This window comes from Zootoca vivipara, chromosome 12 (genome assembly GCF_963506605.1).
Source record: "Zootoca vivipara chromosome 12, rZooViv1.1, whole genome shotgun sequence".
In the NCBI taxonomy this organism is placed as follows: domain Eukaryota; kingdom Metazoa; phylum Chordata; class Lepidosauria; order Squamata; family Lacertidae; genus Zootoca; species Zootoca vivipara.
The window spans coordinates 1,938,841-1,956,454 of NC_083287.1; the positions used below are offsets into that span (position 1 = coordinate 1,938,841).

The following is a 17,614-nucleotide window of genomic DNA, read 5'->3' on the forward strand; positions in this document are numbered from 1 at the left end:
TGGCAACAAGAGAAAGGTTTACAGATGGAAGAGGCTGGCTTTGGAGATGGCATTGGGGCAATGCCCAATTACTCAAGCCCAATATTTTAATTGAGCCAGAATTGTATTAATTCATCAACTAACATTGTGGCCCTAGAGATACCGTAATCATCCCCTTCTGTTCAGCCAAACATTTTCTGGCAACAAAAGTGAGAAAACAATCATAGCCTTTGGGTAAATACACACATGTGGTTTGTGAAAAAAGCACTGCTTTTTTCCTGGGGGTACGCAGGAGTATGCATACACCTACACATTTTGTGAATCTTTGTACTTTTGTCCATTTACTGTATGTATTTTGCCTGATTTGAACTATAAAATGGTGATTTTCTTAAGTCAAAATAAGAATACCCCTAAACATTTTTTTAAAAGCACTGGAAAAAAAGAAAGGGAAAGCAAAGCTTCAAAATTATTCACAGACACCAAAAAACAAAGGGGTTTGAATCTCAGATTTTTTTAAAAAAAGAATCTCAGATGGACAGGCTCATGCAAAAATTGAAAAAGTTGTGCAAAAGGTTTTTTAAAAAACATCCCACATCTTCTCATTTTTCAGCTTCATTCCCCACTCCCCAATAATTGTTTGTTCAGTCATAATATATTTACTCCCTGCAATATGTTAGATGCTCACCGAAGTCATATATGGAAAAGAACCAATATAGTATAATTGGCTCCAGTCGTACGTTTAAAAATAAGCAAAGGCAAGCAGATGGATCCTCCACAGGAGGCCCCAGGTATCTCCTCTAATGAGATGGAGTTCTGCAGGTATCTAGAGGCTGCTGATTGGCTTAATGCTCATAAGACCTATTTTAAGCACAAAGCAAATTTCACAGAATAAAAAAGATCACATATTTAGCAATTTATCACTTGTTTTCAGGAAGGAGTGGGTCTCTCACAAGACATGTGGGGAGAAGCATTTTGCTCCCCTCTTTTGTGGCCCTTAAAAGACACTGCAGGGGCATACAGTTTGCTTTAGCAACATGAAAATTATGAACCTCAACTGATTAAGGATGATCCATGCACAGAGGTTGGAAGTGGCGGAGGGAACATTCCTGGGTGCTGAAAGGCACTCTCTCTCACACCCACAAGCAGGACAGGGGTCGAGTATGCACTAAAAATCCCAGCATGTGCATGATGTGGTTCAGGTATACTGCTGCCGCATGAACACAGCCAGACCCTTTCCAGTTAGAGCCACATGGGGCCTCATTGCAATTGGCTGGACACATCCATCACGAGTAAGGGCTAGTTCACACAATCTAAAAAAACCAAGTAGTAAAGTTGTTTATGGGCTGCACAATTGCTGCTATGAGGTTTCATAATCATCATCATAATAGGAACAATAATAGTAATAATAAAAACAACAGTAATTCACTTTTTATCCTGCCCTTTCTTCCAAGGAGCCTGGGGCAGCAACCACATCTATAATAAAGCATTTTTAAAGCATTCTAAAAACAATTGCAACATTCTAAATACTGTTTAAAACATTCTCTCATTTGAACCCCCCTGCCCACAGCACCCACAACAGAACCCCAAAATTTCATAGGATCATAGAATCATAAACTTGTAGAGTTGGAAGGGACCCTGAGGATCATATACCCTGTCCAGGCTTGCACCCCAGGGAGGTCACTTCGCCCTCGGAGCATGCCAACAGTAACAGGCAACCATCACAGATAGGTTGAAGGAGTCTGCTGGACTGTTGATTATATATTGCCCCTGAAGTATGTCTGTTCAGGACATGTGCATTATCATATTATATCATAAGGAAAGATATGCTTTCAGCAAAGGATACTGAATGGCCACAAAACAAAAGGTGGTCTCCAAAGCAGCACTTTTCCTTGTGTTATTTGGATAAATCTAGAGCTCTAAATAACCACCCACTCTATCCCATATCACATGGAAGTGAGCATGGCATCACAGTTTTATGCATGCTTTTCAGAAGCAAGCCTGAAGGAGCAGCCCAATCAGGTGCCAGGAGGAAGTTAATCAGCCTATTAAGTTGGTAGGATGCTAGGATGCAACAAATGATTGGCCTGCAGCAGCAGCCCAATCAGGCGCCAGGAGGGAAACATAATCAACCAATCAGGCGGTACTCATTGTGTATACAAAGCCTGAGGTTTGGGGGAAAATTCAATCATTGTTCCTATGAGCTGAAATAAAGAGCATGAAATTACTACTTGACTCTGAGTATATTTCAGGAGGGGAAGGAGCATCTCTCTGGAAAGCAAAGACGAGACAAGGAGAGCCCAGTGCCGGAGGTGGAAACAGTAGGCGGCTGAAGCTCCCTTGGTTTTACGTGGCTCTTGAGATGTTGATCATCTTCCTGTTTGTTTGCTAGAGCTGGCCATTGGGGGAGGGGTGCATTATTCAAGGTGAAGCATCCCGAAGGTGGCCAAGAGTGACTCCCTGTGACCCTGAGGGGAAAAGACTGTGGCAAAGAGGGCAGGTGCCTCTTGTCCCTCCCCCCAAACAAACAAAGCTCTGAAGATAGGTCTTGTGGCTCCTCTGCCGTCCCCGCACGGCCCTCGGCAGCTCTCTCCTCCCGCCTGCTTGGCTCAGGCTAGCAAAGCAGCACCAGCAACTGCTTTGCCTCCATTGCTCAGATCGGGGTGAGGGGCGGGGTAGACTTCTTCTGCTGTGAAACTTGTTCACAGCTCTGATGCACTGTGCCCAACCTCAACTTGCCCTCCTCGTCAGGCTGCCAAGAGAGCGGGGAGGGTTGGCTTCTGCTTGGCCAGAGCCGCTTCTCTTCAGGGCGACATGGCCCCACTCTCTCTCCCTGGGCCGCATGCTCCTCCTGCAGCCACCTCCCACTCCCTTTCCTTTCTGGCAGGCTGTGAGCGGCTCTGTTGCTGCTGCTGCTGCGCCCACCTCGAAGTTTGGCCAGCAGCTCTGGCAATAATCAATATTTTTATCTATAGACACACTTATGAACTTATTTTAGCCGATTTTGCGCTCCCCCTCACCTGCGCCTCTGGCAGGGTCCCACCTTGCCACCCCCTAGTTACGGCCCTGCTTATAACCACATTCACAAACTTGGGCTGCAGGAAGTGGATGAAGTTCAAGTATTAAGATACCCCCTGCCACAAAAGCTGTTCTGTATACTATTATCAATCACAGCAGCTATCAATCTATGTATCTCTAAATATTTCATTTGTAAAATTGGTTAGGGAACAAAAATCTCTGTGAATCCTACAAATTATTGTGAGAAAATTAATATTGATATCCCTCCATACTGTATTTGCAAAGGACAACAGTGTCCGATGTAGACAAATTTATTGTGCAATCATCAAACTACACCGCTGGTGGCAAGACTGATTCGTTTAAGCTTTGACTGGTGGATGGATAAGCTTGAGTCAGGCTCAAATACCCATTTACCCCTGAGCAGCTACATGGTATGTGATCACACGAGGCCTGGAACCTTCAGGATTGTAAACTGATGGGCGGTCACACTCTCACTAATTTGTGCTAGTAGAAACTTCAGATATAAATCCCAAGATTGAGACTGCTCAACAAGGCACAAGGAAAATGAAATCATATAAAATCAACTTATATTTATCTGTTAACATGCAGAATCCCACAATTTACTTAATACCTCTGTCAGATTTTCAACCCCTGTTGGATTACTTAATTAACAATCTCTATCAACCACCCAGTAGTTAAAGGGAAAATAGCAGAAAGTTATTCACTGCTCTGGTTCAACACTTTTTCTTCTTAATGTGGGTTGTGCCAGAGAATTCCCCAGTGGACTGTGGCTTTAGATTCTGATCTGTAGCCAGTCTGTCAGGGCAGCAGTCAGACTCTGGCCAGCAAGCAAGAAGCAGAGTTTGTTAGAGAAGTTAACTCTTTATTCCTCATCTCCCTCTGATCTTGCCTCAGTGTCCCACCACCGATCCCTGGGCTTTGAGATGTCCTCCTCTGGGGTTTCCCTTGGGGATTCCCTGGCTGGTGCCTCCCAGCACTCCTCCTTCATCTAGCCCAGGCATCCCCAAACTTCGGCCCTCCAGATGTTTTGGACTACAATTCCCATCTTCCCCGACCACTGGTCCTGTTAGCTAGGGATCATGGGAGTTGTAGGCCAAAACATCTTGAGGGCCGCAGTTTGGGGATGCCTGATCTAGCCAGTCCCTGATAGTTTGGCAGGATTAATCCCATTGTAATAAAATAATAGAAATTACAAGTAAAACCAATTTGGGATGAGTTTTGTAATTGCAAAGTGAGAACAATACATGAAAATAAAATTTCACACATATTGATTACTGAATATTGTATCAGAAACAAAAGCACTCTGATGAAAGAAAGAACAAGCAAGCAAGCAAGCAAACAAACAAACAGCCTTTCAAATATATTCAGAATGTTATCAAAAACGGAAGCACCAGTATCTTCCAGGACCTGGCTAATAAATTTCCAGAGATGGATGAGGGGAAAATTTACAGTTGCACTCTATGTGCTGTAGCAACAATTCCCCTTTTCTCACAAGTTCTGTGGTAATACAATTTTCATTATTATTTTTAGTTTTGCTAAAGGTCAAGGTCATTTTGTAACCCTTTGTAATACAACACATTACACTTTGCCCATTTCTGCAAGAAGAGAAAAATGTAATAACATTTTGTTTAAAAACGAGAATCATATTTAAGCCTTAACCCTTATTTCAAAAACTAAATTTCAATGCTGAGTTTTGAGAGATAGTGAAAAAAGGCACAGACATCTATGATTTCTGTCTATATGCTTTAAGTGTACATAGTTTATTGGCCCTCACATGCCTACAACGCAGAGCAGGGTGGAAGCCTCAATGTCTCAGACAAATCAGGAAATCTGGAGAGCTTATCATCTTCCCACTCACCAAGGAAGCAGCATGTGGGCTTCAAAACATGAACAGGCTTCTAGTACAGCCTCTGGTCAGCACACAGTTCAACAGTACCTTCTGGTTATGCCAGTCCTAGACATTTGGTATGTACAGCTAACTATTTACAAGGGAAAGCTGCTGGCCATCCTGTGTATGTGAATACTTGGTGTGCTGGATTTTGTGGGTTCTTCCCAAGCAGTGAAGAGAATTTTACTACAGCACTCCTTCCTGGGATTTCAGATTGAGTGTGGCCACATTCCTTCCCACTTGGTGGCATGTGACAGGTTAAGGGGCCACCTGAATTCATTCCTTGTGGTTGCCCGCCTGTGGGCCACCAGCTCCTTGCTCGCCCTATTTCCAGATCTTTTCTGTCCTCCATAGGAAATGCTTCCAAATGCCCATGCCCCTCACCCCCAAACTCCATCTCAGCCAAGCCTTTAGGGAATACAGTACCTGGTTCTGCTGGGAAAGCTGCTTTGATGTCTAGGTTTTATGCATTTCTCCTCAGATAGGTGGATTTCAAGCATTACAGAAATCCTATCAGCAATGGAGCCACACACAGGCCTTTTAAATATTCCAAGCTGACAGAACAATCCTGACTTATAAGTGTAACTTCGGTCGCCATACGTTACTCTGCTCTAAAATCTGTTCAAGAGCCTCTAGGAGGCGCTTTTCTCAGCCACGTCAGCAGGAAAGTTTCGGACTGAGTTTTGAGGTCCCATGACTGAGTTGAACAGAGTTTGGAAAAGGTCTTTCCATGACCCTGCCAATCCCCAGAGATTACTGGCTCTTACTGCTCCAGTGTAATCTTTAACCAAGGATAAAGAAAGCTATGTAGGTTTTAAGTATATGGTTAACCATAGAATCGTAGAATCATAGAGTTGGAAGGGACCCAAGAGTCATCTAGTCCAACCCCCTGCAATGAGGGAATCTCAACTAAAGCATCCACAACTGATGGTCATCCAACCTCCGGTGAATAAGTCTAATCCTATGACCAGTTCAGAGTAAATTTTGATACTCCTAAGGAAACATCTACGCAGAGACTGGCGTCCTTCAAACATAAGGCTCATCCGCACTTCCATTTGTCCTGTGATTTCTAGGCATGGGTTCAAGAGGGGTGTTTCTTTTGTCCCACCACTTTCCTTAGGAAAACCTGCAATTGGAATTGGAATGAACATCGATTAGGCTTTCTGCTGAATGGTGCTTGCTCCAATTCAGCACTAAACTGCAGGTTTCCCCACGGAAAGCAGCGGGATAAAAGAAAAGCCTCTCGGACCCTGCCTACGAGTCATGGGGCAAATGGAAGAAATCAAAGGGCCGTGTGGATGAGCATGAGTTTGGGCAGGTTGTTCCTGCTGACAAATTCATGCCACGTCTCCAGACAGGGAGAACACTATGCTGAGGAAGGTCTCCTCCACTCTGGCCACATTTGGCCTTGTCAAAGCAAGTTCTCAACAAAGCTGTGGTATAACAAAAAAGCCAATATTGTATTTCATGTCTCAAGCCTTTTTTCCACATTCTATACAATGGACTGAGTGCTTCTGTGCCCCTTTGGGGAAAATGGGACCCAGGGGCTTCTAGGAATACAGAACGCATCTCTTGGTCACAGGTAGCAAAAAACAATGATCATTGACATCAATGTCAAAGGCACACAAAAGCTTCCCCATACTCTGCCATGAGCTGTGTCTGTCTGTGAAACAGAAAACAGGCTTGGCAAGAAAGATACTTTAAACTGTGCCTTAAGATCCACATTAGCAGTGCGTGCGTGTGTGTGTGTGAGAGAGAGAAAGCGAGAAAGAGGATAAATTGCTCCTCCAGCATGCTGACTCATTCCTTTGCAAAACCGCACCTGGCAGAGCAAACAGGCAAGAAGTCCTGAATTTTTAATGTGAACAGTAGCAGCACTGCGAACTTGCCGTTTGTGATGGCCTGGGACTCGGGCCCGGACTCGGAGCTGGAGGAATCACAGCCTGTACTGGACCCTCTGCCTGGGACATCGGCTGAACCTTGTCTGGGCCTGTTCATGAAGAGCCTCAGTCTGCTCAGGTTCCATGCAACAAGCACCAGCTGGGCCGACTCAGGGGCCTGAGCCTGGCCTGGCTCCAGGTGCTGAGAAATACCTCATTGCCAACAGCTGGTCCACTACCGGCTGGGTCAGGAGAAGCTGAGGTGGCTCCTGGGTCCAGTAACCCTCCAGCGTCTCCCGAGCTGCAGAGACTCAGGGCTGAGAAGAGGAGAGACCTGAGTACTCACAGGAGGAGTGCTCGTCTTCAGGCGAGGCAGGGTGGTGAGTCATCGGGGGATCGGGACTGGCCATTGCCTCGTCAGACCCTGCCCCAGGTTGCAGGAGCAACATTGCTGATTGCCAAATCCTGCCTGTGCTCCAGAACCTGGCCTGCCTGTGTTCCTGCTCCTGACCTCGCCTAGTCTCCTGCCCTGCACTCTGCCTCAGCTTCATTGGACTGACCTCTCATGGATTCCCTGGACTTCTGACCTTGCCTCTCGGTTTACCCTTGGACCAGCACACCCTTTTCTCTTTAGGTAAATTAATTTAGAGAATTAAACATCAGAGCAGAACCATCCCCCGAAAACTGACTGGGAATTCAAGGAAGAATGCATCGCTCCCTCTTTTGTCTCTTTTTAAACACACTTGCCTCTTTTTATGGCTCTCATTATAGATCTTGCTAATCAATGAGCATAATGTGCCATTTCAACATGATTTTAAATGTTTCATTTCTTTTAACATTAATCTACTTTGAACTTTTATAGCTATACAGATAGTAGGAAGGGAAAACACAAACCAGCAAAAACAACCACCACCCCCCATTGGAGAGCAGGGCTTTTTGCAAAATGTCTCTCCTCCTCACGTGGAATGGTTTGCTTCTCAGCTCTGCTGTCTGTCAACTTGACAAACAGCATCACTAGCAAAAGCAACTGGGTCTTGATGTGACATGCCCAGGAGTCATTGCGTGAAATTTTTGTTTCCTAAAGGCAACAGGGCCTTGAGGAAGGAGAGAGAATAAAGAGGCTGCTTGTACTACAAGGGGACAATGCAGAGGTAATAGCCCAACATAACCACATGGAGATAGGCACATCTTTTCACGCAAAGATGATTTGCACCATTAACATCCACAAACCCCTAAAGTACAGAGGTGTGTGGGTGGGGGGGGGGATCTTTAGAACCTTGACAACAAAATGGAAAAGTAAACCACTAACAACCTCCACATGTATTCATTAAACACTCCCAGGGACTAAATAATTGTAAAGTCTATAAAAGCGCACATTTCACTTTAGCAAAGTGACTATAAAATGGAAGGGAGAGCATTATGGTGCGCAATCTTAATGAAAGCTCTCCATTTGACCCCTGACTAATGGATACCAGTTCAGATGAAGGTAGAAAGGACAAATTGTGTCCTCCCTCAAAGAGACCTGGAGACTGACCTCCTGTGTTACGGTACCTTTGACAGATCGTCCCAGTGATTTCTTTCCGTTATTCCTTCTTTCCCCTAAATTTGTTCCATTGTTTCCTTCCCCCAATTTTTAACCCCCCCCATTTCCCTGTTTGTGGAGCTTGCTGCTGCCCGCTTAATATTGCCCTCGGGGCGCCTTTGTACGGTGGCTTCTAATCCTTAGTTTCAGCTGTGGCTGCAGCTTTGGGGCTGTATATTTAACGCAGCATTGGGGCGATTCACGAGTTTCACTTTTGGGGCTGCTCTGTCCAGCCGATTGCTTTGTTTTCTGTATTGAGAGTTCCCTCTCCGTTAGATCAGCGATAATTTTTATTTGCCCGTTCTGCATAAAGGCCGGTGGGGAATTCCCTAAGGGCAGGAAACCCCCCCCTTAGCCCGGCCACCATTTTGTGCTCCCTTCTGAGTTGGGGCAGGTTTAGCCCCATCTAGTTTGGCGGGAGCGCCATTCTGATTGCGACCGTTCAACTTCCAAAATGTTTGAGTTCCGAGGCGCAGCTCCCAATTGGTTGCATTCAAGTAGAAGGCGCCTCGGATGTCCGCGTTTTTGAGGAACGTTCAAAAACTGGAACACTTACTTCCAGGGTTTTGGTGTTCAGCAACTGAAACGTTTGGCAATGGAGCTGTCCAAGGACATAATACCATCTAGAATGGAAAATAAATTACATACGACTTCTGTTTTTCTATATACCCTGTTTCTCCGAAAATAAGACGTAGCCATAAAATAAGCCATAGCAGGATTTTTAAGCATTCAAGGAATATAAGCCATACCCCGAAAATAAGACATAGTGATAGGCGCAGCAGCAATGCCGGCCGTGGCAGGAGGAGGAAAAAAATAAGACATCCCCTGAAAATAAGCCATAGTGTGGTTTTTTTTGAGGAAAAATAAATATAAGACGGTGTCTTATTTTTGGGAGAAACAAGGTATGTGTGAAACCTCCCATGAGTCTTTGGGTTGAGCAAGGAGTTGAGATGAAGAAAGGAAGACCTTTAGACTTGTCCCTATTCTGACTGCTCAGTTTCTGTGTGGCCGTAGATATGCCACCATCAGTAAATAGATCCTCAGAAAAATGGGTATATTTAACAGTGAGTTCTTGAGGTGCAATATGAGAGAGAGGGAGACTGAGACCAGGGTGTTGAGGTACTAGAAAGCTTTGCTCTGAATTTTCTTTTGCCAGCTACCAACTTGTGGGCCACAGATGAGATTCTGCTATGGGAGAAGTGGAAGGAAGCAGCAGTTGGTTCTAGCAGGCCAACATGGAAGGCTTGCTGTTTCCCTCTCAGCAGGTACTTCTGTTGGCTTATTTCAAATTTATTTAAAATTGTCTTCTTCTAGGAATTCTCTGGCAACGTAAGTGGGGTCATTCCATTTTACGCTTCATAACAGCCTTAAGCAGTTAGGCTGAGAGAGGCAGGGAATGACTGCTATGTTGTGATTCAAATCTAGTACTCCAATACAACATGGTTTCTCTAGTCTATGAATAAAGGGAAGGATCAAGGCTATGCGCACAAAGAACACAGTGTTACCTGTCATATTGCAGTGCACTTTCAACGGTCCCAATGCGCCGCTGCCATCTGGATCTATCCAGTAGAAGCCTGTTGGTTTGCCCAAGTGTTTATATGCTTCACAAGAGAGTTCATAATTAGCTGAAACAAATAAAAAAATAATGCTGAGTAAATCAATTGCCCTGAGATCCAGAAACATGGCATTCTTGGGAAAAGTCATAATATTGTAGTAATTGCAAAAGAATTGTAAAACCTTTTATATACTGTAAAGAATTTAGTAAGTTAGTGGAAGTGTTTGTGATATGCTATTTATCATATGCCAGAGGAAACAAAATTTCTAAAAGATTTAACTCTTTAAAAATTGGCAAAATTTCAAGATTGCAATATGTAGGTAATTGCTATTTAAGAAAAATAAAAACTGATCAAAGGGAAACTTAAAACAGTAAGTTTCCCATTGATCAGTTTTTATTTTTCTTAAATAGCAATTATCTACATAGTGCAATCTTGAAATTTTGCCAATTTTTAAAGAGTTAAAGATAAACCGCCAAACTGTGATTTGACATTTTTATTGTTGTTTTTGTTTTGACCATCAGGGTCATATCAACCACAGAAGGTAATGTTGTTGTTTAGTTGTGTCCGACTCTTCTTGACCCCATGGACCATAGCACACCAGGCACTCCTGTCTTGCACTGCCTCCCGCAGTTTGGTCAGACTCATGTTGGTGGCTTCAAGAACACAGTCCAACCATCTCATTCTCTGTCGTCTCCTTCTCCTTGTGCCCTCCATCTTTCCCAACATCAGGGTCTTTTCCAGGTAGTCTTCTCTTCTTATGAGGTGGCCAAAGTATTGCAGCCTCAGCTTCACGATCTGCCCTTCCAGTGAGCACTCAGGGCTGATTTCCTTAAGAATGGATAGATTTGATCTTCTTGCAGTCCATGAGACCCTCAAGAGTCTCCTCCAGCACCATAATTCAAAAGCATCAATTTTTCGGCGATCAGCCTTCTTTAAGGTCCAGCTCTTACTTCCATACATCACTACTGGGAAAACCATAGGTTTAACCATACGGACCTTTGTCGGCAAGGTGATGTCTCTGCTTTTTAAGATGCTGTCTAGGTTTGTCATTGCTTTTCTCCCAAGAAGCAGGCGTCTTTTAATTTTGTGACTGCTGTCACCATCTGTAGTGATCATGGAACCCAAGAAAGTACAATCTCTCACTGCCTCCATTTCTTCCCCTTCTATTTGCCAGGAGGTGATGGGACCAGTGGCCATGATCTTGGTTTTTTTGATGTTGAGCTTCAGGCCATATTTTGCGCTCTCCTCTTTCACCCTCACTAAAAGGTTCTTTAATTCCTCCTCGCTTTCCAGTCCCACAACCCAGTGTACGCAAATAACTTTGGGACAGGCCCAGCCTGGGTACCTGCCACAGTCACCAGGGGGGCCGGCCCTGTGTCGTTCGAGGTGCTAACAGGGGGGGGCAAGCCTGGTGCTGCCACTGCGATCAACTACGGTGACACTTCCCGGGGGGAAACTGCGAGGAGAGCTGGACAGAGGAATCCCAAGGGGATAGCAGAAAGGTGAGGCCCATAGAGCAGGAGGAGCGGGTAAGGGAGGCAGAACTAGAAAGTCCAGAGGTGACCTCCAAGGTCGAACAACCACAGGAACCAGAAACACGACTGAGTGGACCAGCAGTACCCACCCAATGGCCCTGTCATAGCCGGCAGCCCTGGAACAAGAGCCAGAACCAGGAACCCCTACCGATACCACAACGCATACATAAGCGCCTGGCATACCTCAACGACTACGAATGCTAACCTTCCGGGCACAACAGGAACATAGAGGGGAGGGGTGTTATGTACTAAGCTTGGATGCTAGAACAATATGCAGGTAGGATCCTAGAAGGCAATAACTGATTGGCTTGCAGGAGGAGACCAATCAGGCTCCAGGAGGAAGTTAATCAGCCTATTAGGCTGGTAGGATCGTAGAATGCAACAGCTGATTGGCCTGCAGGAAAAGACCAATCAGGCTCCAGGAGGGAAGCAGAATCAGCCAATCAGACGGGACTCATTGTGTAAATAATGTATATAAATGCCTGAGGTTTGGGGGGCATTTCATTCACTGTTTTACAAGCTGCAATAAAGAGCATGAAGTCACCACAGGTCTCAGAGTATATTTCAATTCTAAAAATGAAGTGCCAATATAATTTACAGCTGGCAATTGCCAGCATTCTAAAACAAGATACCCAGAGATTTACCAACTGCCTGCTGCAAAATTATTTTAAACCAGAATAACACAAGTCTTAAAAAATCCCTGCATTTTTATTAGCACCTGAATATTAACCTCATTTGTTCTTTGTCACATAATTACTTAAAAGCTGTGAATTTGGACCTCATTAAATTGCATTAGTCCCTTGGATCACCTACTTCTTTTCTAACAAAAGTACAAACCTTTTTCCAACATAGTATCATGTGCTCAGGAATTATGATGTATCATGAACGCTCTCTGATTAAAAAAGCGTACCAACAGCCAGTGTACAATGCAGCTAATTGCAAGCCTTTGTTTTGTTAATGGCATCTAATATTACAGGAGGAGTTGCTCCTCTGCAAACAACCTTGACAGCTGCCTCCTATGAGCTCCTATGGCTCAGTTCCATGCCCCATTTACCTTGGGCCAGAATGCTGTTTAAAGTGATGAAACCCACTTTCTGATGCCCAGGTTATCCCAACCACACCATATTTCAACCAAACCTTGCCCTTGACTTCCTCACGTCCATAACCCATGGTTCCTTCTAATGGCATTAACTCCCCAATAAACTTTCCAATGGATGAACTTTTGCCATAGGTCCTCATCCCCACTTGTCAGTATCTGCAATGCAGGAGGTTGCTCTAGAACAGGGGTCAACAACCTTTTTCAGTGATGGGCTGGTCCACCGTCTCTCAGACCATGTGGTGGGCCAGACTATATTTTGGGGAAAGAAATTTATGAATTCCTATGCCCCACAAATAACCCAGAGATGCATTTTAAGTAAAAGGACACATTCTACTCATGTAAAAAAACGCTGATTCCCAGACCATCTGTGGGCCGCATTGAGAAGGCGATTGGGCCGCATCCAGCCCACGGGCCTTAGGTTGCCTTCCCCTGCTCTTGAAGACCCCGGGGTCCCTTCCAACTCTACAGTTGTATGATTCTATCTTTGTATGTTGGCCTCTTTTATCCTTGAATTTTGGGAGGTTGGGTTGGAAGTCACTACCCCTAAGAAAGCTAGTCCCACCCTTTCCTGAAGAGCCTTCCTAATCTGGCTGAACCAGAGCGGAGTCAGCCTCCTTTAAATACCTCAACCAACCCCAACCTGGTGCATTTCAGAGGTTTGGTACTCCAACTCCTATCAGCCCCAACCAGCATAGTCAATTGTCAGGGATGATGGGAGCTTGAGTCCAAAACTCTTGGAGGATACCAAGTTGAAGAAGGTTTATATACCTTCACCATAGGCTCCTCTGGGAGAAAGGGTTGCATATAAATTAACAACTACCCTGTCTAGTAAGAGACGTGGGTGGCACTGTGGGTTAAACCACTGAGGCTAGGGCTTGCCGATCAGAAGGTCGGCGGTTTGAATCCCCGCGACAGGGTGCACTCCCATTGTTCGGTCCCTGCTCCTGCCAACCTAGCAGTTTGAAAACACGTCAAAATGCAAGTAGATAAATAGGTACTGCTCTGGCGGGAAGGTAAATGGCATTTCCATGCGCTGCTCTGGTTTGCCACATGACCCGGAAGCTGTACGCCAGCTCCCTCAGCCAATAAAGCAAGATGAGCGCCACAACCCCAGAGTCGTCCGCGACTGGCCCTAACGGTCAGGGGTCCCTTTACCTTTACCTTTACTCTGTCTAGTCCAGGCATCCCCAAACTTCATTCCTCCAGATGTTTTGGACTACAATCAGAGCCGTCTTAAGCTTATCTGTCACCCTGGTGCAAATATCCCTCCAGCGCCACCCCCCCCATTTCCCTCTCAGTGGGCTAGAGGCAGAGCAGGGCGAGGTGGATCAGGGCGTGTGCGCAGTGGGAGCACTTGTGCGCCTAAGCACGGGGCGATGGCGGAGGGCTCCCCAAGAGCGCCCTTGCGTGGCAGCCGGCTGGCCAAGCCAAGAGCCCTTCGGGGAAAAGCCAGCAGTGGGATGGGCAGGATTGCGTAGGGAGAGCTTCTGCTCGCCGGAGCTAGCCAGCACTCGGCCGGATGGTGCCCATGCTGGCCTGGCGACTGAGAGGTGGCCCACAAGCCTTGACTTCGCCTCCAGCCATCTTGATCCGCCAACGCCGCCAACGTGTCCTCACCAGCCGCGCTATGAAGCACCTCCCGGTCGAAGCACGCCGTGAGGCTCCCGGCTTCTTTCCCTGGCAGGTTGCAGGCCCGATCCCGGAGGAGCAGCACTCTGCAGCGCCGACGGGAGGCTCACGACTGGCTTCCCTGCAATGGCACCCGCAGCCCAAAAAGAGGCGGGCGAGGGCGGCGCTGCCGGCGGGGCTTGAGTGCTGCTTCTCTGGCAGGGAGGAAGCTCTGGGCACAGCTAGGCATGGTGGAGGCACCCCCCAAAGCGCCTCCAGAACTTGGCGCCCTGGCGCCTTGCACCAGTAGCCTCTATGGCTTGGTGCCCTTGCGCCTTGCACCAGTAGCCTCTATGGCTAAGACGCCCCTGACTACAATTCCCATCTTCCCCAACCACTGGTCCTGTTAGCTATTGATCATGGGAGTTGTAGGCCAAAACATCTGGAGGGCCGCAGTTTGGGGATGCCTGGTCTAGTTACTGCAGCTATGGGATTGTGATTAGGAACAGTGCTTAAACAGGGGTGGAGCTGCTGACTCCATACTATTATGTACCTCAAAAAAGGAATAGGAATACATTGGAGGTCAAAACACATCAACAAAAAGGAGGACATCTATTTTCTAGCCTGTGTTTGTCTTGCTTCTAAGCTAGTTTCTAGTTTTGAAATTTTTGAATCGTGTCAAAAGGCTCCAGCATTCTCTCCTTTCTACTTTGCACTATGAAGAACTCATAAAACATCCCCATTACCAGTGCAATATTCAGCATGTCCTGTGATAAAACACATCAAATTAAAAGGCAAGCATGAAAGAAAGAAAGAAAGAAAGAAAGAAAGAAAGAAAGAAAGAAAGAAAGAAAGAAAGAAAGAAAGAAGATGGGCATATGCCAAAGTGCCATTGAAATGACTCTGGGCTAAATCACATTGTTGAGAAACAAGACAAGGGGAGCCTGTCATTAGAATGATAAAGATGAATGTGTCTTTGACATGGCAGATGGTAAAGAGGATGATTGACACGTGGAGGTGAAATTATAATTGAGTTACTACAAACTATTTCAACTGGCAGCTCAGCTCAGCCTGAATACAAAAGCAAAGGAGTCTGCCAACACAGAGAGCGATATGCTTTGATTTCAAGTCAATTTCAGGAGTGGAGTTGCTTTTTAACTTATGCTACAAGAAAAATATGGTGGTGGTGGTGGTGGTGATGATGATGATGATGATGATGATGATGATGAAGAATAGGTTCTAAAATGTCCCCCCAATCATTAGAGTCCTAAGTTAGAAAACACATTGTAAGAATGGACATTTATACTATATGTCTAGGGGTACATAGTGCAAACAACTTGTTCAAGCATTTATCTGCAGTGGAACTAAGACCTAAGTAGGAAGATTCTAGGATGAAATCATTTGTTCACATCTGCTGCTCTTTGGAGTCAGAAAGACGGAAATATAAGCATCGCCATGCATTACACTTGTGGAATGGTTTTCTTGCAGTTATCGGAGAGATAACTGCACCCCGACCACATGGCTTCTTCACCCCAGCCTCTGCACACTGAGCAAAGATGCCTGCAGAGGGGAAGCCTATGTGTCCAGGCATCCCTGGGAGCTAAAACTCAGGCATGGGGAAGTAGATGCGCAGAGGCTTTTCTCCATAAGGTGTTAACACCCCGTGCATCATGAACATCAGGTGGAAGTGCATTACAAGGAAGTAGCCCTGTTCCACGGTAGATGTCTGAAGGGGATGTGACACCAGACTGGTCTTAAATGAGTCTGGCTTCAGAGTTTGCTGATGGCAGTGAAACACTGCTGGAGTTCACTGCGGAAGAGCCTGAGACTTAGAAGTCAGCATAGCCAAAGTAAGTCGAGAAGACTTGCCTCTCCTAAGCAACACACAAATAGCCTTTTCTGAAGCAAGCCTAGTCAGGGTTGCCCATGGCAAATCTCACTGTCTGGGGCTTCTCTCCTGCCTCTGCCACCCCCCCTCCACTTCATGACGATGATGGCAGCAGCAGCCCCTCTCCCTCGGCTTCTTGGGGACTGTGTGTGTGCTGTGCTTTTTGCTGCTACTGCTTTAGTGATGGCTTTACATTTTTCTTTTGCTACCAGGCCCTCCAGCTCCCTCATCCCTGCCTTGCTCTAGGAAAGAAGGTGGGCGGGGGGGGGCAGCCCTGTTGGGAGGGCAGGAAGTGGCAAGGTTGCCTAGGAAGCTGTGCTGCTTGCTGTGGCTCCTCAGGCACTTTGCCTGGGCATGAGAATAGAGGGGCTTTGCAAGCAGCATCCTATTTCCACATGTGAAATGTTGGATGCTGTGGGAATCGAAATAAACAGCTTCATTTTTAGGTGTATTTTAGAAGTGCTGGAGGTTTCCACTGAGTTCATAAGAAGTAAGAAGCAGCTCCAGTGGTTGATTCGTTTTCCCCCTGGAGGGGGGTGCAGACAGTGTTTCAAGTGTATTTTGCTATGAAGCATAAAGCCAGCACTCTGGGGGCTCTTTAATAGCCCTCATGCACGGTTTCCATTGCATTTTCTCACTTTACAAATAAAAGAAGAATTTTTGTTTTCAAAATAACAGCCCTGCAAGCTCTGTGCATGTCCTAAAGGCAAAAATAAACCGTTAAGCATCATACTAACGTCAATAATGACTCCTCTGTTGTCACTTAAGCAAACCTAACAGAGGGTGAAAGAAACACAAAGAAACAGCTGGATTTTGTTGCAACAAAAGAAAAGTGGTTTTTTTTATTAAAAAAGAAATCCAATGTTCAGGCAGTATAGAATGAGAATTAAAAATGTTTTTGTTGGTAAACTGAAGAGAGAGAATTCTAAGAATAAACTGGAAAGCTGCATTCAGTCCTTTACGGCCTTGTCCTTTACAGAGAGCTGGAGAAAGGGAGTGTTGAGTCGTGGGGTTTTTGTAATAGCAATAATTTCAGTGACCCATCTTCATGAAAACAGCTCTTTATTTGAGGCAACAAGGCAAGACTAAGACTAAGGTACTGGGGCAGGAAAAGCTATACAGTATTTATAGAACAAGGGTTGGGTGAGGAAAGATACATTTAAGCGGGAACCAATGGTTTTCTAGCTTTCCGGTGGGACCCTCTCAGGCTGTACCCCTTAAACTGACAAATGAACATTAATCTTGCCAGGCTGACAAACTATTTGAATTGATACACAACAGGGAGCATGATCTTTGGCCTGCTTTTCAATCTCTTTGATACTTTTGACCCAATCAACTCTGGTCTTCCTCCTAGGCAGGGTCTGTGTACTGTAATGGAAAATAGGGGTGTTTGTGTTACCATGGGACCAAGTCCAGAAATGTATTGGGAGAGTGCTTTTTGGCCTCCTGGTAGAGTATTGCAGAGCCCTATTTCATCCTCAATGCTATTTATTTGTATGAAGCCCAGGGCCGGCTAAACCCTTATGGAAAGGGAAGGTGACCACCTCAGGTGCCAGGATGCAG

At 45.6% G+C, this 17,614-nt stretch overlaps 1 protein-coding gene across 1 annotated transcript in view; it reads right to left on the reverse strand.

The window, feature by feature from the left end:
• CNTNAP2 (contactin associated protein 2) overlaps window positions 1-17,614 on the reverse strand; it is an 869,542-nt gene that overhangs the window by 230,950 nt on the left and 620,978 nt on the right. The window contains exon 12 of the mRNA XM_035101355.2: window positions 9,871-9,990. Within this exon, the coding sequence (XP_034957246.2) occupies window positions 9,871-9,990 (120 nt within the window). The remainder of the gene's footprint in view (window positions 1-9,870; window positions 9,991-17,614) is intronic.